Source organism: Denticeps clupeoides, chromosome 18 (genome assembly GCF_900700375.1).
Source record: "Denticeps clupeoides chromosome 18, fDenClu1.1, whole genome shotgun sequence".
Taxonomy (NCBI): domain Eukaryota; kingdom Metazoa; phylum Chordata; class Actinopteri; order Clupeiformes; family Denticipitidae; genus Denticeps; species Denticeps clupeoides.
The window spans coordinates 15940107-15965654 of record NC_041724.1 but is presented as its reverse complement, the minus strand read 5'-3'; the positions used below and the strand labels follow the sequence as shown (position 1 = coordinate 15965654).

General features: G+C 42.0%; 3 protein-coding genes across 3 annotated transcripts; all 3 read left to right on the top strand.

Annotated features, from left to right (window-relative positions):
* Positions 1-74: 74 nt before the first annotated feature.
* On the top strand, positions 75-1923 carry LOC114768577 (zona pellucida sperm-binding protein 4-like). The gene is made up of 8 exons (XM_028960933.1): positions 75-336; positions 412-599; positions 812-909; positions 978-1135; positions 1211-1403; positions 1475-1622; positions 1698-1773; positions 1847-1923. The coding sequence occupies exons 1-8, from the start codon at positions 75-77 to the stop codon at positions 1921-1923; spliced, it is 1200 nt and encodes a 399-aa protein (XP_028816766.1).
* Positions 1924-4372: 2449 nt separating this feature from the next.
* On the top strand, positions 4373-6233 carry LOC114768576 (zona pellucida sperm-binding protein 4-like). Its single transcript, XM_028960932.1, has 8 exons — positions 4373-4634; positions 4710-4897; positions 5110-5207; positions 5278-5435; positions 5511-5703; positions 5775-5922; positions 5997-6072; positions 6146-6233. The coding sequence occupies exons 1-8, from the start codon at positions 4373-4375 to the stop codon at positions 6220-6222; spliced, it is 1200 nt and encodes a 399-aa protein (XP_028816765.1). The 3' UTR covers positions 6223-6233.
* Positions 6234-8840: 2607 nt separating this feature from the next.
* LOC114768575 (zona pellucida sperm-binding protein 4-like) lies at positions 8841-10802 on the top strand. Its single transcript, XM_028960931.1, has 9 exons — positions 8841-9102; positions 9178-9365; positions 9579-9676; positions 9745-9902; positions 9978-10170; positions 10242-10389; positions 10466-10541; positions 10615-10667; positions 10776-10802. The coding sequence occupies exons 1-9, from the start codon at positions 8841-8843 to the stop codon at positions 10800-10802; spliced, it is 1203 nt and encodes a 400-aa protein (XP_028816764.1).
* Positions 10803-25548: the final 14746 nt, after the last annotated feature.

Below are 25548 nucleotides of genomic sequence, written 5' to 3'. Positions count from 1 at the left end.
TCAGTAAATCTGATGAGATATAAAAGAGTCCCTCAGCATGATGGTTGATAGTGAGTGCTTGTAGTGTTGTGGATATGGGTAAAGGAGGGTGCATGTTTGGTTTCCTGGTGCTGGTTTTCTGGGGCCCTTTGTGCTTTGCCCAAATTAAGACCATTCCTGCTCCCTCTGGGCCACAGATCCCAACATTGGCACGTGATCCAGGCCTGCCACTTTCTGACCAGTGTCAAGTGAATAATTTTGAGCGGGTACCATGTGGGGCACCTGGAATTTCTGCAAGTAACTGCAGTGCTATAAGATGCTGTTTTGACGGTCAACAATGTTACTACGGCAAAATGGGTAGGTGTCAGTATTACTTCTTTGTGTTTGATTCTGTACGGAGTCTCTTTACTACTCTTCTTTACCTTTCCTCAGTAACTGTCCAGTGCACCAGGGATGGACAGTTTGTGCTTGTGGTGGCCATGGATGCAACCCTCCCCCGGCTGAGTTTAGACTCCATTACGTTGTTGGGAGGAAGCAGTGCACCCTGTGCTGCTGTTGATTCCAACGGTGCCTTTGCCATTTTCCAGTTCCCTGTGACTGCGTGTGGGACCCTTGTGACGGTGGGCATGTAATACTTGTTCCTGTGTGTCAGGTGTCCCTGATCTAGTTCCTGTAGGCCCTCCTGGCAGTTCCTATTCTAACCACTGGTCTATTTCCTGGTTCTAATTTAGTTTGGAATGAAGGTACTCGGTAGGGTTCTCCTAAAACAGGCTTGATATTCCTTTCTGTAAGTGAAGCTACAATAAATGCTTATCCTGTATGGCTGTTGCAGGTGGAGTCTGGCTATGTGATCTACGAGAACAGGATGTTCTCCTCTTACGAGGTGGGAGTTGGGCCTCTTGGTTCCATCACAAGAGACAGCCAATTTGAGTAAGTGTGTAGTTCTATTCTGTGTGTGGAGTGAGGGTGGGGAGGTCTTAATGCACTGTCTTCTGCAGGCTTCTCTTTCAGTGTCGCTATTTTGGTGCTGCTGTGGAGGCAGTGGTGGTTCAAACTGGCTTCTCCGACACACCACTGCCAGTTGCTGCTCTTGGTCCACTCCAGGTGGAGCTCAGGCTGGCCAATGGCCACTGTGCCATCAAAGGATGTGTGGAAGGTACTGCACGTCCTAAATTCCTACCTTCCTTTTTCAGTATTGATTTGGGAGCTTTACTGTTTCCTCTCTCTGTAGCTACTGTAGCGTACAACTCCTACTACAGTGGTGCTGATTACCCAGTCACTAAAGTTCTGCGGGACCCAGTGTACGCTGAAGTACGTATTGTGGGGAGAACCGATCCCAACCTTGTTCTGATGCTGGGTCGCTGTTGGGCCACATCCAGCCCGAACCCCTTCAGCTCCCCACAGTGGGACATCCTGGTTAATGGGTAAGGAGCGTGCTTTTTGGTAACTGGCTAAAGATGTGTATGCAGTGTCTCCTCACTAATTCTCTGTTCAGGTGTCCGTACCAGGATGACCGTTACCTGACCACCTTGGTTCCTGTATCTGGCTCCTCCGTGCTTCAGTATCCAACGCACTACAAACGCTTCATCCTTCAGATGTTTACATTTGTGAACCCTACATCTTATGTGGCGCTGAATGAGAAGGTAGGTTTATTAAATAGAAGCCCCTCTAGGCTAGCATGCTAGGATAAATGTGCTAATCCTGCCTTTTTGTGCTAGGTTTTCCTACACTGTAATACTGCAGTTTGCTATCCTTCTGCCACATCCTCCTGTCAACAGACATGTGGTCGACAGCGTGAGTCGCTTGTGCTGTCTGTTCCTGTGAAATGACCTTGTGGTGGCTGCTGACCCCTTATTTCTTCCTGCAGGGAGGTCCATGAATGTGAACATTGGAAAAGAAACCCTGGTGTCCAGTGGAGAGGTTCACTTGGGATATTTTTATTAAAAATAAACTTTTTAAATCCAGTTCTGCCAGTGTGGTTCTTGTAATGGGTTTGCTCATTTTATTCTAGCTTGTATAGCTGTAAAGAAAGCTGCAGCAAGTTGGCTGAGACTGTTTGGTTTTATAATGATTCCAGTTTCTTTAGAGTTATGGACTATACATGTGAGGAGCATTCAGGAAGTATCTTCCTCTCTTAAAGAATGCTCAGCATATGCATGAATTGTGGACCCAAGGCAGTCATGATCGATAGCACCAGCATTCTCACCATGGTCCTGAGCCCACTGTTAATATGCTTGACCATGACGGCACCTCCAGGTGCCACACAAGTAGTGATGTATCGAGGAGGCTTACGGTTGGTGGATTGCTGCAAAGGTCTTTTAATAATGAATACAAAGGAGCTGGTTGCTTTCAGAAAGAACAAGGACAGCCACACCCGACTCTACAGCACAGTGGAGTCAACGAAGAGATCAATGTCCCTTGTTCACATTACATAGAATCTTTTCCCTGACCATAACAGCAAAGCCTGCATCTCCCTAAACGGAGTCTACCGAGGCAACATTGAATACTTCTTGACCAGCATTTTACAGTATGGTTTAGCAGCTGCCACTGCCAAATTGTTTTGACAACTGAGTGCACAATCGGTGTCACTAAGCAGCCAGGATATGAAGTTTTGTTTTTCATTGGGTGATTATAGGTTGTGTATTTACAGACATGGCTATTTGCATTTTTACTTTGTCATTTCACTCGCTAGTACCTCGTATGTAATTGTGTACAGCAGTCAAGGTGTATTTGCAAATCCAGGACGTTAAAATGAAATTGTAATATTTTCAGTTTAACAATGAAAGCGATCATATTCAGCCATGGCAGATCCGTTACTATAAGACTGGAGATACAGTCCATGGTGGAGCGAGACGCTGAGCTCTCCTTCAGACCTGCTGCACATTTATAACTCAGAGTTTGGAGAGTTATGGTAAGGTGATCTGCCTGTTCCCATAAGAATTTTATTACCCCTTTTTTTCTGCTTTTAAACTGCCAAACAGCATTTTATTTCTCTCCACCTGAATACATTTATATTTTCATTCTTTTCTTTTTAGCTTTCAGTGCAAAGTAATATTAAAAAGTATTGTTTACCTTGGTTGTGATATCAATTTTTACATAAAAAAAAATTACATTCTTTGCGTAATGCATTAGGAACTTGCCAATGTAGATTGGTACAGAATGTAAGGGAGTGTCTCTATTATCTGAGACAGCTTTTGAAATTTTGAGTCTCTCCCATGATCCAAAGTACTTTTTACTCTGCTGCTGTGGAAAGTTTTCTGACACAGAACATAATTTTTGGAACAGCTATGTCCAGGATGTTAAAATCTTCCAAGCTAAGGCCCCTGCCCCTGGGGGCAGCACAGTGCACACAATATTAGCACCCATAAATATCTACCAATTCATACATATCGCATATCATCTGAACATGGATAATCTCGACTAAAGGCACAATTCCACCAACATAAAGAAACATGACCAAAAACTTAGTGAATAAATTCAAAATGAATCCACAGCACGATAGTTTAAAACTTGCACCCCTCCCGGGCACAGAGAGCCCCTTAAAAATGGCAAAAACATGACCATAAACCAGCCATTTTGTGCAAACTCATGGTGTGGTTATTGCATGCTGTGATGACATTATTTCTATGAATGCCCCCTATAGGCTCAGCCAATTCAAACAAGGCATGAGCCATTCAAATTGGTCAATGCAATCATGAGATATACCTAGTGTTGGCATCCGTAACCCTGGTTCTCTGATAACATGTGTGAGATATTTCACTATGGGAATATGCTTGACATGACTGATCATGGATGCACCAATGAGACAGACCAGATGGACCAATGGCAGCAGCACACCGGGAGCCCTGCCTCTCCTACATCAGTCTCAGCAGCCCACCACAACAACCTTCTCACCATGCTTCTCCACGTGCAAATATGCAAGGAGGTGTAAGTGGTGAGATACCTCACTCATGTTATCAGCAGAACATGTTACAGGGAGGAGCATGTTTTTCAGGGAGGAGCATGTTACAGGGGTGGTGTCATTTCTGATTCAATGGTTCCCATAGTGAGAAACCAAGCGAATGTTTGAAAGAAAACTCCCAAACACTGCAAAAAGTACCAGGTCCAACTGTGCCTCACTTTTAATATTATAATTTACAACACAAGATTGATTTAAGTAATTGGAGAGATATTTCATTTAAATGTATTTATGCCAATCAGGTTTATTCAGCCAAAACTCTGAAATAAATAACCACCAACTGGACCAGCTGATTGAAATGAAGATTAGATATCAAGATTTTAATGAGGAGGTGTGGTTTTAAATGACCAACACTAATACATCAGTAAATCTGATGAGATATAAAAGAGTCCCTCAGCATGATGGTTGACAATGAGTGTTTGTAGTGTTGTGGATATGGGTAAAGGAGGGAGCATGTTTGGTGTCCTGGTGCTGGTTTTCTGGGGCCCTTTGTGCTTTGCCCAAATTAAGACCATTCCTGCTCCCTCTGGGCCACAGATCCCAACCTTGGCACGTGATCCAGGCCTGCCACTTTCTGACCAGTGTCAAGTGAATAATTTTGAGCGGGTACCATGTGGGGCACCTGGAATTTCTGCAAGTAACTGCAGTGCTATAAGATGCTGTTTTGACGGTCAACAATGTTACTACGGCAAAATGGGTAGGTGTCAGTATTACTTCCTGGTGTTTGATTCTGTACGGAGTCTCTTTACTACTTTTCTATACCTGTCCTCAGTAACGGTCCAGTGCACCAGAGATGGACAGTTTGTGCTTGTGGTGGCCATGGATGCAACCCTCCCCCGGCTGAGTTTAGACTCCGTTACGTTGTTGGGAGGAAGCAGTGCACCCTGTGCTGCTGTTGATTCCAACGGTGCCTTTGCCATTTTCCAGTTCCCTGTGACTGCGTGTGGGACCCTTGTGACGGTGGGCATGTAATACTTGTTCCTGTGTGTCAGGTGTCCCTGATCTAGTTCCTGTAGGCCCTCCTGGCAGTTCCTATTCTAACCACTGGTCTATTTCCTGGTTCTAATTTAGTTTGGAATGAAGGTACTGGGTAGGGTTCTCCTAAAACAGGCTTGAGATCCCTTTCTGTAAGTGAAGCTACAATAAATGCTTATCCTGTATGGCTGTTGCAGGTGGAGTCTGGCTATGTGATCTACGAGAACAGGATGTTCTCCTCTTACGAGGTGGGAGTTGGGCCTCTTGGTTCCATCACAAGAGACAGCCAATTTGCGTAAGTGTGTAGTTCTATTCTGTGTGTGTGGAGTGAGGGTGGGGAGGTCTTAATGCACTGTCTTCTGCAGGCTTCTCTTTCAGTGTCGCTATTTTGGTGCTGCTGTGGAGGCAGTGGTGGTTCAAACTGGCTTCTCCGACACACCACTGCCAGTTGCTGCTCTTGGTCCACTCCAGGTGGAGCTCAGGCTGGCTAATGGCCGCTGTGCCATCAAAGGATGTGTGGAAGGTACTGCACGTCCTAAATTCCTACCTTCCTTTTTCAGTATTGATTTGGGAGCTTTACTGTTTCCTCTCTCTGTAGCTACTGTAGCGTACAACTCCTACTACAGTGGTGCTGATTACCCAGTCACTAAAGTTCTGCGGGACCCAGTGTACGCTGAAGTACGTATTGTGGGGAGAACCGATCCCAACCTTGTTCTGATGCTGGGTCGCTGTTGGGCCACATCCAGCCCGAACCCCTTCAGCTCCCCACAGTGGGACATCCTGGTTAATGGGTATGGAGCGTGCTTTTTGGTAACTGGCTAAAGATGTGTATGCAGTGTCTCCTCACTAATTCTCTGTTCAGGTGTCCGTACCAGGATGACCGTTACCTGACCACCTTGGTTCCTGTATCTGGCTCCTCTGTGCTTCAGTATCCAACGCACTACAAACGCTTCATCCTTCAGATGTTTACATTTGTGAACCCTACATCTTATGTGGCGCTGAATGAGAAGGTAGGTTTATTAAATAGAACCCCCTCTAGGCTAGCATGCTAGGATAAGTGTGCTAATCCTGCCTTTTTGTGCAGGTTTTCCTACACTGTAATACTGCAGTTTGCTATCCTTCTGCCACATCTTCCTGTCAACAGACATGTGGTCGACAGCGTGAGTAGCTTGTGCTGTTTTTTCCTCTGAAATGGTCTCGTTTTGACTGCTGACCCCTTATTTCTTCCTGCAGGGAGGTCCATGAATGTGAACATTGGGAAAGAAACCCTTGTTTCCAGTGGAGAGGTTCACTTGGGATATTTTTATTAAAATAAACCCCCTTCAATTAATCAATTTTCTGTGTGGTTTGTCCACTGTAGATGGTAAGTTGTGTTGACCCTTTCATTTGCCAGTGAGCAGACGAGCTGCTGTTTTGCACCAGTTGCAGTTGATTGGCTTTAGGACTGGCCAATATGATAGATTTCCCACTTCAAATCTTCAGGTTTCCAAGTATCTTAGACCTTGAATAGTCCTTTTAATTTATTTATTTTTTTTTGTATTTAAAATAAATAGCTAAAGTTGCAAATGACTTAATATATTGGGACAAGGGACTTAAATTTGGTGATCTCCTGAATTGTCTGACTAGTAACTTGTCCTTTAGCTTTAAATTGATGCTTGCTTAGCCAAGTTGAATGTTACCATGTCATTGCAGTTAAGACATGATTTAATCAAGACTCATTTGAGCTTTTAAATCCAAATGACTAGGATTCTCAAAGGAATTAGAACTCCTCACGCCCTCTCATCTAGTGGAGTTTTTATTTAAAAAAAAAAAAAAAAAAAAATCAGTTTTAACATATACCTGTACTCTACAGTTATAGTGCTCTGTAACTCACCTTAATCGTAGGACTAGATGGTATTACTTTTCACAGGTTCAGCTTCTAAAGACCGTCTGTGGCATAAATATAAAGTTGGTCTGAAGCCACAGTTCTTGAACAAGATTCTTAACCTTGAGTGTCTCCAGGGTGACTATCCTTGTCACTACTGATTGTAAGTTGTTCTGGGTAAGGGCAGGAGGTATAAAATAAAAAAAAAAAAAGGGGGGGGGGGGGGGATACAGAATTAAAAACTGGGAACTCTTTCCTTAACAGTGCCTGATTTGGAGGTAGTGGGGGAAAAAAGTGAGTTTTGGAAGATTTTAATTTAGCACTTAGCTGGGCAAAAGATGCAAATTGGTCAATGAGCTAATTCAAACTTTCTGATGCCCCTCACTCTCTAGACTGCAACCCCCTCCATCTAACTGTGATTGCAAGAGTGAGCTGCTTTGACATGTAGGAGCGTGTAAGAAAAAAACAGAACATGGCAAGCCACTTTTATCTGATTCAGTATACTCAAGGAGTATACAAGCCCCCCTCTTCTTAAGATTTGTGAAGAAGCATCTTGGTTATTTTATGTGCTTTGTAGCCCCACACAAAAGGCAAAATAATTGAATTGAGCCTCTTTTAAAAAAAAAAAAAAAAAAAAAAAAAAATTCATTCAAATAAATGGGCAGGTTCTGAAAAAGGTACAAAAACCTGTGTAGGTTCACCATGTTTATTGCCATTACTCGACCTGTCATAGAAAGAGGCAATATTCTCCAAAATTCAATATTGTGTTTGAATTTTTCTATAGATTCAGCAAAAATACATTTGAATAGATGTTTGGGATTTTTAGTCAGTTTCAGACCAAAGAAAGTGAAGCACTCTTTCTGAACTCTAAAAGGCAATTTTGTCAAATCTTCAGTGATTGATTTGGTCTTTTAAGGGTATAAATTCACTTTTCCCACAGTTTATGGTATAACCTGAAATATTACCAAATGAATGTATGTATTCTAGTAAGACAGGAATAGAGACTGCTGGGTCAGATAGAAAGACAAGAAGGTCATCCCCAAACAATGACACCGGAAACTCCATACCACATGACTTAATGCCTTCAACACAGGGTTGCTCCCTGATTCCAATAGCCAGGGGTTCTAGTTATTAAACAGCAGGGGGGATAGTGAAGATAAAATGAACTGGATCTGTCCCCATTCGTTATAATGGAGGACTTTGGGTTACTATACAATAGTTTCACCCATTCCATAAAGGTACCCCCCAAATCCAAATTTCTGAAGTGTTGCAATCAAATATGGCCACTCTATCATGTCAAATGCCTTGTGAACATCTATAGCAGCTCTGTTATTTTTACCATAATCTGCATACATTATTTTAAGATTTTTGACGGGCATTACAGAACAAATACCTCTTTGGAATGAATCCACATTTTAAAATCTTCTTAGTTCATCCTGTTTACAACCATTTACAGACAAGCTGTTCAGTTATTACAGAAAAAAAAGAAATCATGACTGTAGACACTTATGACTCCGCTACGAGATGTTCACCCCACCACCTTTACAGAACAATTTCTACCTAGACCTACTAGACAAGCATTCACATTAACTTTGTACAGGACAACCATTTTATTTAATCAAAAAGCAAAGGTCATACAACCAAAATGCTGCTTGTTCTAAATATGACTCCAGGCGCAATATACATTGCTAAACAAATAGAGTGCATCTAGAAAGTATTCAGAGTGCATCACTTTTGCCATATTTTATTATGTTACAGCCTTATTCTAAAATGGATTAAATTAAGAATTTCTCTTAGAATTATACACCCATTACATTTACAACTAGAGATTGTTCTTGACAACATGAGAGGAATTCGATTTAAAAAATGTTTTTACAAAATGTATTTATGCTGATCAGAATTATTCAGACAAAACCAGCTGATTGTAATTGAGATTGGAGATCAAGATTTTAATGAGGAGGTGTGGTTTTAAATGACCACCACTTATACATCAGTGAATCTGATGAGATATAAAAGAGTCCCTCAGCATGATGGTTGACAGTGAGTGCTTGTAGTGCAGTGGGTATGGGTAAAGGAGGGAGCATGTTTGGTTTCCTGGTGCTGGTTTTCTGGGGACCTTTGTGCTTTGCCCAACTAAAGACCATTCCTGCTCCCTCTGGGCCACAGATCCCAACCTTGGCACGTGATCCAGGCCTGCCACTTTCTGACCAGTGTCAAGTGAATAATTTTGAGCGGGTACCATGTGGGGCACCTGGAATTTCTGCAAGTAACTGCAGTGCTATAAGATGCTGTTTTGACGGTCAACAATGTTACTACGGCAAAATGGGTAGGTGTCAGTATTACTTCCTGGTGTTTGATTCTGTACGGAGTCTCTTTACTACTTTTCTATACCTGTCCTCAGTAACGGTCCAGTGCACCAGAGATGGACAGTTTGTGCTTGTGGTGGCCATGGATGCAACCCTCCCCCGGCTGAGTTTAGACTCCGTTACGTTGTTGGGAGGAAGCAGTGCACCCTGTGCTGCTGTTGATTCCAACGGTGCCTTTGCCATTTTCCAGTTCCCTGTGACTGCGTGTGGGACCCTTGTGACGGTGGGCATGTAATACTTGTTCCTGTGTGTCTGGTGTCCCTGATCTAGTTCCTGTAGGCCCTCCTGGCAGTTCCTATTCTAACCACTGGTCTATTTCCTGGTTCTAATTTAGTTTGGAATGAAGGTACTGGGTAGGGTTCTCCTAAAACCAAGCTTGAGATCCCTTTCTGTAAGTGAAGCTACAATAAATGCTTATCCTGTATGGCTGTTGCAGGTGGAGTCTGGCTATGTGATCTACGAGAACAGGATGTTCTCCTCTTACGAGGTGGGAGTTGGGCCTCTTGGTTCCATCACAAGAGACAGCCAATTTGAGTAAGTGTGTAGTTCTATTCTGTGTGTGGAGTGAGGGTGGGGAGGTCTTAATGCACTGTCTTCTGCAGGCTTCTCTTTCAGTGTCGCTATTTTGGTGCTGCTGTGGAGGCAGTGGTGGTTCAAACTGGCTTCTCCGACACACCACTGCCAGTTGCTGCTCTTGGTCCACTCCAGGTGGAGCTCAGGCTGGCTAATGGCCGCTGTGCCATCAAAGGATGTGTGGAAGGTACTGCAGGTCCTAAATTCCTACCTTCCTTTTTCAGTATTGATTTGGGAGCTTTACTGTTTCCTCTCTCTGTAGCTACTGTAGCGTACAACTCCTACTACAGTGGTGCTGATTACCCAGTCACTAAAGTTCTGCGGGACCCAGTGTACGCTGAAGTACGTATTGTGGGGAGAACCGATCCCAACCTTGTTCTGATGCTGGGTCGCTGTTGGGCCACATCCAGCCCGAACCCCTTCAGCTCCCCACAGTGGGACATCCTGGTTAATGGGTAAGGAGTGTGCTTTTTGGTAACTGGCTAAAGATGTGTATGCAGTGTCTCCTCACTAATTCTCTGTTCAGGTGTCCGTACCAGGATGACCGTTACCTGACCACCTTGGTTCCTGTATCTGGCTCCTCTGTGCTTCAGTATCCAACGCACTACAAACGCTTCATCCTTCAGATGTTTACATTTGTGAACCCTACATCTTATGTGGCGCTGAATGAGAAGGTAGGTTTATTAAATAGAACCCCCCTCTAGGCTAGCATGCTAGGATAAATGTGCTAATCCTGCCTTTTTGTGCTAGGTTTTCCTACACTGTAATACTGCAGTTTGCTATCCTTCTGCCACATCTTCCTGTCAACAGACATGTGGTCGACAGAGTGAGTAGCTTGTGCTGTCTGTTCCTGTGAAATGACCTTGTGGTGGCTGCTGACCCCTTATTTCTTCCTGCAGGGAGGTCCACAAATGGAGGAATCAGTAAAGAAACCCTGGTGTCCAGTGGCGAGGTTCACTTGGGATATTTTTATTAAAAATAAACCCTTTTTTTTTTTTTTAAATCTAGTTCTGCCAGTGTGGTTCTTGTAATTGGTTTGCCCCAAACCTGGACCTTCCAGGCACTTGAGAAGCTTGTGTGGCTGTAAGGAAAGTTTACTTTCCTGTGTCTGTATGAAGTTGCAGCAAGGTGGCTGAGGCTGTTTTGGTTTTTAATGATTCCAGATTTTTTGGAGTTGTCAAGTAGAATAATGGACTAATATACAGGAAGTATTACATTCCCTTTTTGAGTGCCCAGCATATGCCTTGACCCCAGGCAGTCAAGATTAGGAGCACCAGCACTCTCCCCATGGCCTTGAGCCCGCTGTTAATATACTTGGCCATGACGGCACCTCCAGGTGCCACACAAGTCGTGATGTACAGGGGAGGCTTATGGCTGGTGGACTGCTGCAAATGTCTCTTTTAATACGAACAACATTCTCTGACCTGTCAAGGAGAATAGCGTTAGCAATAGTGTCAAAAGCTGCATTCAGGTCAAGCAGCAGGATTTGGCCCTGATCAGAGGCCAACAGCAGGTCATTAACCACTCTAACTATCGCTGTCTCAATGCTAGGTCTAAATCCTTCATGAATGTTGTTGCTATCTAGGTACACATTCAGCTGCTGGGCTTATTCTAAAATTTTCTATATAAGCGGGAGGTTGGATATCATTCTATAATTTCAAAGATGACTGCGATCAGGGTTTTTTTAAATTCATGGGTCTAATGACTGCTACCTTGAACGAACTTGGTACATGGCCGGTGCTAAGTGACGAGTTAATAATTTTAAGGATAGGATTTATAACTTTGCGTGCTACTTTAAGGAAACTTGTAAGAAGTGGATCAAATACATAAGTAATTTGATTTGACTATGAGATTAGTTTAATTCCTGCTATTTGAAGATGCTAATTCTTTTGTTTAATGCTACAAATTCCTTTAGTTTAAACCAAGTTAGTCAGGCACAGTACATCAAACCCCTGATCTGTAATAATTTCATTAAGAATGAGCATTTTAGGTGTGAGAGATCTAACATTTAATTTCTTATATCGGAGGTTCTGCTGGTACGCTCAGTAGGAATAAAAAAACTGGTAATAAATGGCTGGAACAGAGCAAGGTAAAGACAGTGTCAATAGTGTACATGCTGGGTGGCAGCTCTATGCAAATGGCAGATGCTCGGTTTAGCCAGTCTATCTGCTGCCTGGTCTCGGCAGGGATGTGGATAAAGTATGTGGCTGTGGAGAAGTTCCAGCTGCATCAGTGTCCTCTGCGGTGACTCCTTGCTACAGTCCTGAGGAGGACTGCCTTACTCTGTGAGATGTTCCTGTGACTTGTGCCTGTCTCCAGAATTCTGAAATCATGATCTGGACTCGTTTCTGTCACATCTACCTGATCAGTGTGTTGCTGTCATTGCAACATTTTATCATTGACAAAAGTTGGGTCAACTTCCATTCCTGTTGTAGTGTTACAGATCATATCCCTCTTGTCTTTCTCACCAGAATGAAAAACACCAATCAGAATCTTAAGCACTGGTCCTTATATCTACAAAATCTGGAGAACAGGTACAAAAAGGGGCTCTGATAATGTTTTGGCGGAAGTCTTGTCACGCTCCTACCATGAATGCTTTTTTTTTTTTTGTCTGATCAACAGTAAATGTTGGTCTTCTTAAGGGTGGTACGGTACCTTAAGGGTGGTAGTAGCCTAGGGGTAACACACTCGCCCATGAACCAGAAGACCCAGGTTCAAATCCCACTTACTACCATTGTGTCCCTGAGCAAGACACTGAACCCTAAGTTGCTCCAGGGGGACTGTCCCTGTAACTACTGATTGTAAGTCGCTCTGGATAAGGGGATCTGGCAATGCTGTAAATGTAAGTGTTGATTTTCTGTGGTGGGGGTGTTAAGTCCTGTTCTGTGTGTGTTTCTGTTCTGTGTTTGTGTTGAGCCCAGAATAACAGGGACCTTGTTTTCCTTTTTCAGGGCTGTGCTTGGTGTGCCATCCACCCCGCCCGCCTGCCTAGCATTTCTTAATTGTATCACTTCCGGTTTCCCCTGCGCTTCCTCTAGGAGGCAACCCAACTTGTTGTGTCTGCCTGCTTGTCGCACCCCATCAGATGTCTCCATCAGCTCTGATGACGCGGTTATCCTATCATCATCAAGAACTCAGGGCTGTCCACAGTTTTTCAGCATCCCTGGTTTTTCAGTGGATGTTGAATTCAGGCTAAGACAGGCCAGTCTGTCCTACCTTATAGATATAACATCCAGGTGTCCTTTGGACATGAAAAGCAACATTCTACAGGGGTTATCAGAGAAAATATACAAATTCAACACCTATCCGAATGGGGACCAACTTCGTTCAGTGGCACAAGCACTGATTGACAAACATCCATGCCTTACTGCAGCAGGATCTGTAGATGGTTGTTATATTCTTTACTTCAAGATGGGAAATTTCTGGTCAAAATTATGGGAAGCAGGATGTATAGAGGTCTCCATATATAGTGAAAAGGAACCCTGGGGAAAATGTCAAGAGGTCTCAAAAAGCCCAAAATATGTGAGGTGAATTACTTACCTGAGCCACCAGCCAGACAGAATAAAGAAACTCTTGAGGCAGCGAGATCTTTGCTCATAGAAGAAATAAAAAAAGAAATCAGAAAGCAACTGTAAGAAATAAGGCAAGTATTTACTGTATTTAACAACTCAATCTGGTGTTACTTGGCATGAAAAAGGCATGAGTTTCTAATTTATTGACACCAGTAGATTACTATTGTGACATCATGACACTTCAAGCTTTTGACGTGTCTTGTTTGGGGGTGTCACAGCTTGACAAACATGCAGGCAGGCGACCTTCACGCAAGACCTGGGATTTCCCATCTTACACAACCTTAATTTAGTCAAAAATGGATCAGACCATTTTTAAGAGACGAGAGATTGTAGAGGCTGAAACAACTGTGGAAACATTGAAGGAAAGCTGGCCAGCTCTCTTTACAGAAATACAAGTTAGTGTTGACATTTATATAATTTATCTGCATTTTTAAAATCTGTCCATTTTCAACCCAGCTCTGATTGTGGTCACCCGGTGCTGTTGGAATGGGGGAAAAAAAATTTCCTGTCTTACACTAATATATATTCCCTGTATTTTTTTTTTTAACTTAAGTGTTTTCTGAGTTTAACAGGATTTCTGCAACAAACCTGAATGTCTTTTTCGAAGCCCTCGACTGCTGTACACCACAGTTTGTCTCAATATTCAAGTCCAAATGGGGAGTTGTTGCTGCTGAATGGATTTTTGCAACAGCTTGATTTAGTAGTAGTAGTGGTGTTATCATAAGTAGTGATGTTAGCAACAGAATAGCTGTCAGTTGTGGATGCAAACAGCATACTGGTGATTAATTATTGACTGGTCATTGAATTATAGAAACAAGATGTTACTGCAATGCTCACACTGGTACTCCGAGGCCATCCTGTGCTTTTAAGTGATGACCCCAGTGACTTCTACAAAACCTGCTTGGTAAGATCTTATGGTTGGCACATTGCTTTAAAGTTAAGGAGAAATTTGCTTACCACAAATTTGCTTTACACCTCATTGCTGCAGTTATGCACATGATGATATACGGACTACCTCTTCATGTTGCACTGAAACCAAGAATAAGAAAAATGTCAAGATTTACAAACTGTACTATTATTACTGTTATATATTTGCACAGTCGGTAAACGTATATATATCTCTGGTCACTTTTTAACACTTCATTTTTAGCTAAAATGTATATTTTGTGTCCTATTAATTTATATATTGTATTCCATTCAGTTTTTTTTGTTGTCTATTTTTATGTTGCACTGTTTAAACTGGAGCCACATCTTCTCGTCTCATTTACGGCATTTGGCAGACGCCCTTATCCAGAGCGACTTACAACGTGCTTCAGTTACCATCGATGAAGAGATCAATTCCGGTTCACTAGGACCCCAACTATGAATACATCTATTTTATTCACTCTGTTGTAGATTCTGTACACAAGTTCGACAATAAGAAAATTACAATTTAATCTAAATATTCTTGAAAGAGGAAGGTCTTGAGCTGTCGTTTGAAGGTGCTCAGTGACTGAGCTGTTCTGACCTCGAGGGGAAGTTCATTCCACCACCAAGGGGCCAAGACGGAGAAGAGTCTAGATGAATGTTTTGCTTTTACCTTCAGAGATGGAGGGACCAGGCGAGCAATACTGGAGGCTTGGAGTAAACGAGGTGCAGTGCGAGGTGTAATAAGGGCTGTGAGGTAGGATGGTGCTACTCCATGTTTGGCTTTGTAGGCCAGCATCAGTATTTTGAACCTGATGCGTGCAGCTACTGGGAGCCAGTGGAGGGAACGTAGCAGAGGGGTGGTGTGGGAGAATTTGGGAAGGTTGAAGATCAGTCGTGCTGCTGCATTTTGTAGTAGATGTAGAGGTCGGATGATACATAGTGGTAGACCAGCTAGAAGGGAGTTACAGTAGTCCAGTCGTGAGATTACTAAGGACTGAACCAGTAGTTGGGTGGCCTGGATTGACAGATAAGGGCGGATTCGTCTGATATTGTAGAGAAGGAATCTACATGAGCGGGAAAGATAGTGTATCACTGTGTATAACTGTACAATATATAGAAGAGATGACAAAGTTTACTTTGACTTTGACTTTTGGTATAATTACATTAATGATTGCAACATCCCTGTAAGATGGGACGTCACAGGACCATGGCCTTTCTACGCTTTTGTTTTGCATAGCGGCCTTCTGTAAGAAGAGATGTCGTGGAGCCGTGACATTCCTGTGCCTTTGTTGTGCATGAAGATTCAACACCTTCGTTTTACATGTCTTTTGTCGGACAGCATTACAACATTTGTCGGTCCTCCCCCAAGCCAAACGTGTGAGGTGTCGGCCGTCGGTACTGCCCACTCTCTTTGTCTTCCCCAGACGGGAGGCACCGGGGGCGTGACGTCAGAAACAGGTTCTCATTGGTCTGTGACAGCTTCCTGTAGGCCAGGGCCATAAAGATCTGTTCACATGTGGGGAAGAGAGTTCACTTTCTTTCCCAGCTGCCCTTCCATCAAAACCGGATTTTCCGGTTTTCAAGTCTGCTCTATCCTCTCATTTTTCTCATGGCTTTTTTTTCTCTCCCTCTCTCTCTTTCTTTACTCTTTCTTCTTTTTTGTTTTCTCTGTAACATTGGTACCTTTTACATACAATATTCACATGTAACAGCATTAATAATTTACCGGTGTTAATAAATTAGAAACTGTTCATTTTTTAACCTCTATTGTGCCTTGCCTCTTTCTGCCAGGTAACATCAAGTTGGAGTGGTTTGAATAAAGTGCTTTTGTGTTTAGAGAGAGAGTTTTTTTGCTATGTTCTCTCTTCACACGTTTACATCCCCAAGGGATCAGCACAAAACTTAGATTACTAAAAACATGAATTAATCTTGTATTTCTAGATCTGATATTTTAAAAAGCTTGCTCTGAGATTTACAATCTTGGCAGGCAAAGAACAATTTGCAGTGCAAGAGGTCTGAGTGTCAGGATTGGCACCAGGTGATTGCTACAGCTGAAGCCAATTCTGACAGCTGTTAAAAGTCTGTGACTCCGCCCCTCTGCAGCGGCAACATTTTAGTGGACTTAGTTGAGTGAAATTGACCGTAGTTTTTTTACATGGCAACCTCTTGACCTGACAACATACCTGGCTGGGTGCTCAAAGATTGTGCTGATCAGCTGACAGGCATCCTGACAGAAACCTTCAACATGTCTCTGAGCCAATCGCTGGTCCCGGCATGTTTCAAGATCACCACCATCATACCTGTGCCGAAGAAGCCTGCTGTGGCATTCCACAATGACTACCAACCCATTGCACTCACACCAGTGATCATGAAGTGCTTCTAAAGGTTAGTCATGACTCACATCCCAGAAGAACCTCCCCACCTCCTTGGACCCACTTCAATTTGCATACCGTCCCAACAGGTCAACTGAGGAAGCCATTTCCTCTGCCCTCCCCCTCCCCTTAACACATCTTGACAAAAAAGACTCGTGTCAGGATGCTATTTATAGACTTTAGCTCTGCATTCAACACAATCATCCCTCAAAAGCTGGTTGTGAAACTGAGTGGGCTTTGCATGAACACCACTCTCTGCAACTGGGTCCTGGACGTCTTTACAAACAGACCCCAGGCAGTTCAGATGGGTGCCACACCTCCATCATCAGACTGAGCACAGGAGCAGCACAGGGATGCGTGCTTAGTCCCCTGCTCTTTACCCTGCTGACTCACAACAGCACACACACACACACACCATCAACCATATCATCAAATTTGTGGATGATGCGACTGTGCTGGGACTGATAAGCAGGGATGATTTGGCGTTCAGAGAGATGAGGTGGAACAGCTATCTGCATGGTGCCACAACAACTGCCTCTGAATGTTGATAAGACAAAATAGATAATTGTGGACTTCAGGAAATCACATCCTGCCCACAGCCCACTCATCATAAACAGTTCAGCACCAAGTTCCTGGGTGTGCACATCACTGAGGAACTTACGTGGACAGTCAACACCACGTCATTGATCAAAAAGCTCAACGGAGACAACATTTCCTGCAGAGGCCACAATGGGTGAGCCTCCCCCCGCCCGTCCTGACCACATTCTACAAAGGAACCATCGAGAGCATCCTGACCATCTGCATCACTGTCTGGTACAGCAATTGCAACACTTCAGAAGACCTCCTGCACCTCCTACAGAGCATTGTGAAGACAGCTGAGAACATTTTGTAATGCTATTTTGATGTAGAACTCGAGTGTTGTCTAGTTTCATGAGGGTTGTCTAATTTTCATAATTCTGGCATCAACTGTAAGTCTACATAAATGCATGAATGGCATCATCAGATAAGTAAGGACAAAAGCAAAGGAACAATGTTTTAGTTTTTTTCCTGCCACAGAATAAACGTTTCTAATGCTGCTGTAAAATGTCATCATTAATGAAGGCAATAATCTCTGTTAACAAAGCAAGGGATGAAAATGCAGACAGACTAAAAGTGAAAGAATTGCAAATGTAACTCGTGGCACAGTGGTTAATACTCTCGACTCATACTCCCTGGTTTTAGTTCTGTGATGTATGATGGTTAGACATTCAGCCCCTATCACTGCACACACGTCCTCACTCAACTTTTCCTTCAATCCGAGCCCAAAAATGTCCATAAGCTTGACATTACAGTGTTACAGTGCATCAAGTAAGTATTCACACCACATCACTTTTTCCACATTTTGTTGTGTTACAGCCCTATTCCATATTGGATTAAAAAAAATTCCCCCAGAATTCTACACACAACTTCCCATAATGACAATGTAGAGAAAAAAAAAAATCACTTCAGGTTTTAGCCAATGTATTATCAGGCGAGTGTGTTACCCACTAGGCTACTACCACCCTAATCACTACCAATCACTTCACTTTCACTTTCACAAATGAACAAATGAACATCAAACCCCAATGCCCTAAGAAGAGAAAAAAAGAAAAAGAATTAAAAAAAACTACCAGCTTCCATGTTTTCCATGTTTTCAACAAAGGTTAAAAAGGCTTGCCATGTTGTTGATAATCTCTAGGTATCCCCCCTTCAACAAATTTTCTCACATTGAACATTGTACATTATGTCCTTGATCTAGTGTCCATACGTTGTGGAGGGTGGAATCTTTCCATGTACACAGAATTAGTCTTCTAGCAACAAGTGAACAGAAAGCAATCATGTCTGATTGCCCTACAGTTAAATTTACATCATCACGGGTAACACCAAACATTGCATGGTGGAAGATGGATCGATAAATTGACCACACAGTTTGGAAAAAGTATCAAACATCAGAAAATGTTTGGCAGCTTTGGGCATGTCCAAAACATATTAAGTAATATAGCAGGCAACTGTTTGCATCTGTCACATACTGTATAGGTTCAATATCCCTCCTGAACTTGGATAATTTATCTTTGGACCAATGACGTTGATATAAAACCTTAAATTGAATCACAGTGTGTCTGAACCATACAGATGAAGAGTATATTCTTTTAATTGCCTTACGCCGTGTATCATCTGATATTGTTTCTTCTAGAGCTCATTCCTATTTTCAAAAAGGGCTCCAGGTTCTCTTGATTTGTGGTATTGAATATGTTATTGATAGTAGTTATAGACTGTTTCTTATTTCTTTTGTGGGTAAGTAGTAACTCCAGGAGAGATTGGGGAGGGAGAGAAGGAATTTTTTTAGATTTGGAGGCTAAATAGCTCCTCAATTGTAAATATCTAAAACAAAATGTGATCTAGGAACACTAAGTCTTTTCACTATCTCCTCAAAAGATGCATATAAAGATTGCATAGTGAGTGAATGCCATATTTAGACATCAAAAGCTTCTTCCATCATTGAAGTGTACTTTTTATAATGGGGAAGTATACTTTTTTTATACTGGTGTAGAAAGCATGAGATTATTATTTGAAAATGGTGGCTAAGCAGATTCCAAATCTTTACAGTGTGTATTGTAACAGGATTAGATGTAACAGTAGATATAGTTTGCACATAGTAGCACAATTGGAGCAGACTGGATAGATGCCCTTTCTATTTTTACCCAGCTAGGGATATCAATATCATTACTAATCCAATATAAGATTGATTTCATATTGGCAGACCAGTAGTAATATAGAAAGTTGGGAAGTGACGTTCCCCGGCTATACAGGGTTACAAGTTATTCTTGGCTGTTTCTTGTTTCAAATAAAAATAGTTGAGATTTGAGTGCTAAGCAAAAAAAGTCTTAGTGAGAAAGATTGGTAGAGACTGAAAAAAAATAAAAACATTTAGGCAAAACGGTCATATTATTTACACTTCCACCAAGGGATAGAGAAAGTGAGTTCCACCTTTCAAGGTCTCGATTCATAGTGGAGAGTAAGGGTTGATAGTTAGCTTTGTAGATATCTTTGAATTCCTAAATATTAAATGTATTATGAGCAATTCTAGGGGCTTTGGTAGAACAAGATCCTGTATGATTGCACTGATTGGTATTGACTTGCTTTTTTTGGAAATTAACTTTATAACCGTATATTTTCCCAAATTCATTGAGTAAATCAAGCAGAGGTGGGAGGCTTAAGGCTGGGTCAGATATATATTTAGCAATGTGTCATCTTCGTAAAGGGATATTTTATGCTCCAAAGAACCTTGACTAAAATCTTTTATATCACTAGATGTTCTTACAGCAATGGCAAGTGGCTCTATTGTTAATGCAAAGAGGAGAGGGGATAGGGTAGCAATCTTGTCTATATTATCATTTTGTTCTTACAGTAGCTTCTGGGGACGAGTATAGTATACCTATCCATGAAATAAATTTTGAACCTAGACCAAATTTCTTGAGAGTAAGGAAGAGAAAGTCCCAGTTCACACAATCAAACGCCTTTTCAGCATCAAGCAAAGTAATTATTTCAGGGACAATGTTTTGGTCAGATCCAATCACTGAAGGGATAGCCTTTTCCAATTGTAAAACAGATTTTTTGCTAATATTTTGGCATCAGCGTTTAATAGTGGTATTGGTTGGTATTGTGATACTAATATTGCATTCTAAAGGATTTTTGAGAAAATTAATGAGATAACTGCTTTACACAAAATAGGTTTATGAACCATTATTTGAAAAAAGACAGCAACAATGGAGAGGGGAGTTAGGAGATTTTTTTTAAATAATTCTATCTACCCATCTGGGCCTGGAGATTTACCACTCTGAATACTTTTAATTGCAGTCTCAGTTTCTGCAATTGTGATTGCTTCTTCTAGTTCAGTAGCAAGAGTTTGCTCCATGACTGGAATATTATGTTAAAAAATCCTCTAGAGCTGATATGTTAGCGACTGAATCAGGAATTTATAGTGATTGGTAAAAATTATGAAAGTATACGTTGATTTCTGCATTATCTGTGTATTTAATGCCATTTTCATTTTAATTTCACACATAGTCTTGTTAGATATTGTATGATATAGTCAAGCCAGAAGTGTACTTATTTATTCGCCATACTCATAGAGATCACATCATAATTTTGACATCAAATATTCTATTTGTTGAGATATTAAAAGGTCATATTCTATTGGCAACATTACTTGTGGTTTGAGCAGTGTTGGTGAAGGGTTTTGGCTGTGCAATAGATCTAACTTTAATATCTGGTCCGGAAGCTGCTTTAGCTGTTTATTTCTCACCTTTCCTTGGCTTGCACAGAATGAAGTAATCTGCCCTCTGAGATATGATTTAAGAGATTCGCACACAATTAGTGATGACATACCAGGTGTCTGACTAGTTTTTAGAAAAATTTATCTCAGTTGACAAACTTTCACAAACTTTCACAAACTTTTCTTCTGAAAGAAGAGTAGGATTGAGTGTCTAATAGCAATATCTATGGTTATTGGACAGAATAGATAGTGTCATGGTTAGGGGACTATGGTCAGATATAACTATGGCTTCATAGTTGCAGTCTGTTATCAAAGAAAGAAGTCTTGCATCCACTAAAAAATAATCAATGCGCGAAAAAGGAGTTATCTACTGGGGAAAATAATAAATAGCTACAGGAATTTGGGTTACGGAATCACCATACATCGATTATACCGTATGTTTCAAGAAAATGTTTAATATCCAGGGCTGATTTGGAGGTGCAGAGCTTCTTAGTCAAACTGCAATCTAAGACAGTGGACACAATTAAAGTGCATAAGTGAGTCTCATGGAAGAATGCTATATCAATCTTCAAATGTTTCAGATGGGCAAAGACTTTTTTTACGTTTCACTGGGTGATTAAGAGATTTGACATTCCAACTTGCCAATTTAAAGAAGCAAACCTGAAATGGTAGATTGACATTACCCATATGAAGCTGATGGAGCTATTGCATCACACAACCTCCTGAAGTGCACAGATACAACACAAACACATGCAACAAAGAAAAAGTGAAACAAAGTATACTTGTCACTAAACCATCACCAACAGAAACATGGTGAGTTCAAAACCCATTGTAGATAAATCCACACATTACGTGCTTGTATGAATGGCTTCTGAGTTCCATTAACCTGAATCAAGTTAGCTCCCAGCCGATTCAACAGAAGAAATATATACCCATTTATATTAATAATAGTAATGGTGATTTGCAGCAGCGCCTCTATATCAAAGCATACTTTGATATAGAATGTGGCTTCTGCCGAGGCCTTAATGTGCTTCTTAATGTAGGTCATGGCTTTGTCTTTCTTTATCCCATTGTGGGTGATGCAGAGACGAGCAGGGAACATGATGCAGAACACCTGACCAGCCACACAGTCATTTCCTCATCTCTGTAAAGGCTGCTCGCAATTTGCTGTCCTTGGTGGTGTAATCCAGGAAGATATCAATCGGTTCACCGTTGAATTGGAGCGGGACATGGCTTCAAGCTTGTTGCAGAACTTTAACACAGTCCTGGTAGTAGTCTCAATCTCATGGGGTTTACAGTCTGCATTACGTAGTGCACTGCTTCAATGTGAACGATCAATAAGAATGTTCTTGTCAAGTTGTCTCCGTTTCCGTGGCGCTTGATCCAGGTGCCTCTGAGACTCCACATTCTCCCCTTTTTATCCTTACATTTATGTTGCATCTCCTTTAATTCTGTCCCCAGGTCAGCCACTGTAGTTTGTAAAGTCACCATTTTGTCCGACCACATAGATATACCACTTTCGACATCTTTGGTGGTAGTTTTCATTAGGTCAACAATCGTTCACGCTGGCGCCATGTTGTTTGCTAGTTCCGTTCTCATCGCTTGGATCTCGTTTTTTAAACTGCTGAATACCTAGGCAAGGATGCTTTTTAGTTTGGTTCATATTACTTCAGAAATATTGGCTTTTAGAGCCAAGACGATGTGAGACTTGAGATCTTCTGTGTCCATACCTTCAGGATCTGCCTGTGGTGGAGTTAGTGCAGAGCTGAGATCGCTGCCAGAGCTTTGTGTGGAAGGTGTGTTTGGTTTAGATCTGTTTTTTGAGATTTGCTGCCATTATCATATCCCGAAGATGTATATAGATACATTAGCTGTTTTTATTTAAGCACCTACGCCTGGGTCACCTCTTTCCTTGGTGTCATGACAGCCAGAGGAGATAAGAAAGTGTATGTGTGCAATACAGAATAACAGAAAGTGGGTGTGTGAAAGTTGAAAATGTATAGCTTGCTGGGTATCAAAGGCATCTAAACCAGTCCATGCCACCCTCATACAGATGGTCTGGTGGAATGTTGTAATCAGTTACTCAAGAGCATGCTCAGCAAGATTGCGGTAGCCAACTGGATGGACTGGGCCGGCTGGCTGCCGTTTCTCTTTGCTTTCCCCTGGGTTTCCACTACCTTCTCGCCTTTTGAACAGCTTTATAGGAGGCAGGTGAGGGGCACATTGGATGTTCTGCACCATTTCTATAAAGCCACGACCCTGTGAGCTCATGCAATGTTCAGCTTCATAAAGACCTGGCTTTCTATGTGGGCGCTAGATGAGGGAAAGAAAATGAGCGAGTTTAAAATATAATCACCTCTTCAGCATTATTTTCAGTTTCAGCATCAATTTCAATGAAAATGCATCACCTGAATGCAAATCAAATGGAAATTTAATAAAAAAAATTAATGTTTAATACAACAAAATTACACCCTGCTAACTAATGTACAAGCAGGGAATCATACGGAAAGGATCAGTACTACAGACCAGAAGTCTGGTCTATAGTGTTTGCTGACTGACCTGAGATCATCAGCAGCATGAAATTCTTGGGCGTGCACATGACAGACGACCTCTCCTGGAGCCTCAACACCACCTCCACCACCAAGAAAGCCCAGCAACGTCTGCACTTCCTCAGGAAGCTGAAGAAGGCCAACCTCCCTTCTCCCATTTTCACATCGTTCTACCAGGGGGCCAATGAGAGTGTTCTCTGCTGCTACATCACTGTCTGGTACGGGAACTGTACTGTCGCTGAGCAGAAGGCCCTGCGGTGGATAGTGAAGACAGCGGAGCACAACATCGGGGTTCCACTTCCACCCATCTCCCAGCTCTACGAGAAACACCTCATCCGTCGAGCTCGGAACATAGTGAAGGACTCACAACACCCCTCACATGCCCTGTTCTCAATCCTACCGTCTGGCAGACGGTTCCGCAGCATCAGAACTGTAACTGCCAGACACTGCAAGAGCTTCTTCCCACAAGCAGTCAGAGCTCTCAATGCACCGCCATCACCAAAACACTGTTAAACTCAACAACAATACACTTCCAGCCTTGTCTTGTGTGTCCTGTTTGACATATGCAACATATCCACTTACAAGCATCCTACATGATGTTGTCCAGTTGTGTCCTGTTCGACCTATTCATTGTACAGAAAAGTTTCACTTTTCACCTATAGTGATAATCTGTACAATATTTAAGCTTAAGCTTTAGTTAGTATAGTTTAGATTTGTGTGTATAGACATATATAATTCTCTTTTATGATTGCTCTATGGGGGGGTCTGTGTGAAACAGTATTTCAATATACTGTTGTACTGACAATAAATCAATCTTGAATCTTGAATGTGCGGTGTGATAAGAAGTAAGGTGATAGTCCATGATTCTCACAGTGCGACTCGCGGTGTCCAGGTGAGAGAGGGAACGATGTGGGAGATGGATGACAGCATCTTGTATGCTAATGCCTGGCTGGTAGGCAAACTGAAGCAGATCCAGTGATGAGCTCACCATGGGCCAAAGCTATTCCAGGGACATACATCAGGTGGGATGTCAGAGCCACCGGCCTGCAGCTGTTGAGGTCAAGGTCAAAGGTAAAGTTTTAATTGTGCCATGATTGTACAAGAAATGGTATGGCAATAGAATTGTCTTCGACCGTGGTTTGGCAACAGCAGGATCCCAGTTAAACGAGGAGAAGACAGAAGAGGCATCAGGTTTCATGCAAGAAACCTGAGGGCAAACAAGTGCAAGCAAATGCATATCTGGTAGAAGAGTCAAAATCAGAGTCAGCGTGAGGCAAAGTCAATCTGAAAAAGAAGATCGGGCGAGGAACTAAGGTTTTGGCTGGATGTTTATATTTCATTTCTCCCTTATTCTTGCCCTCTTCTAAATGGTTGACCCCATAGGTGGATGGGCATCCCCTGTGGGTGGGGCAGTGGCCTGGGGGTTGTGACAATTCTTTATGAACTAGTAAAGTTACAAAATGTGTCTGACTTTACCAAATGTATCCAAAGACCACTGATTTTTCAGGAGTAAAAAATAAATATTATACTTATTTGTGTAGCTCAGGTCAAGTGACGCAAACACCAAATTCACTTTTTTTACGTTTCGTTATCACACAATGATTCCATAGGTGTTGGTAAAAAAAAAAAGCTTTTGAAAATTGGAGCCTCTCTCATGATCTTAAAGATTTTTTACTCTGGTGCTTTGTTTCTGACACAGAACATCACTTCTTTGATTTGGAGAGTAATTCTACAGGCTGAATACTGCAGCAGATCAGCTATACCATCCCTCCAGGACACATATACCAGGAGAAGCAGGACCAGAGCAATCAGGATCATTAGAAAGACTCAGGAGGAGATTCTTTCTTTAGGCTATGTAGGGAAAAAAAACAACATTCACAGGAAAGTCTATGTGGAATCCAGCTCAAACAGCCATGTCGAATAATCAGATCCTCAAACATGGACTTACACTAAAATATCAAGAATTACCTATTGACTATTAACAAATTAACTATTTGTCCAAAATTGACTTGTGGTCAATTTTGATAATAAAAGTAATATGCAAATAATGAGGGCATCCCCAAAATGTATCACTATTACTAGTAAAAGTAGTGACCTGGGGCAGTGGTGGCCTAGCGGTTAAGGAAGTGGCCTCGTA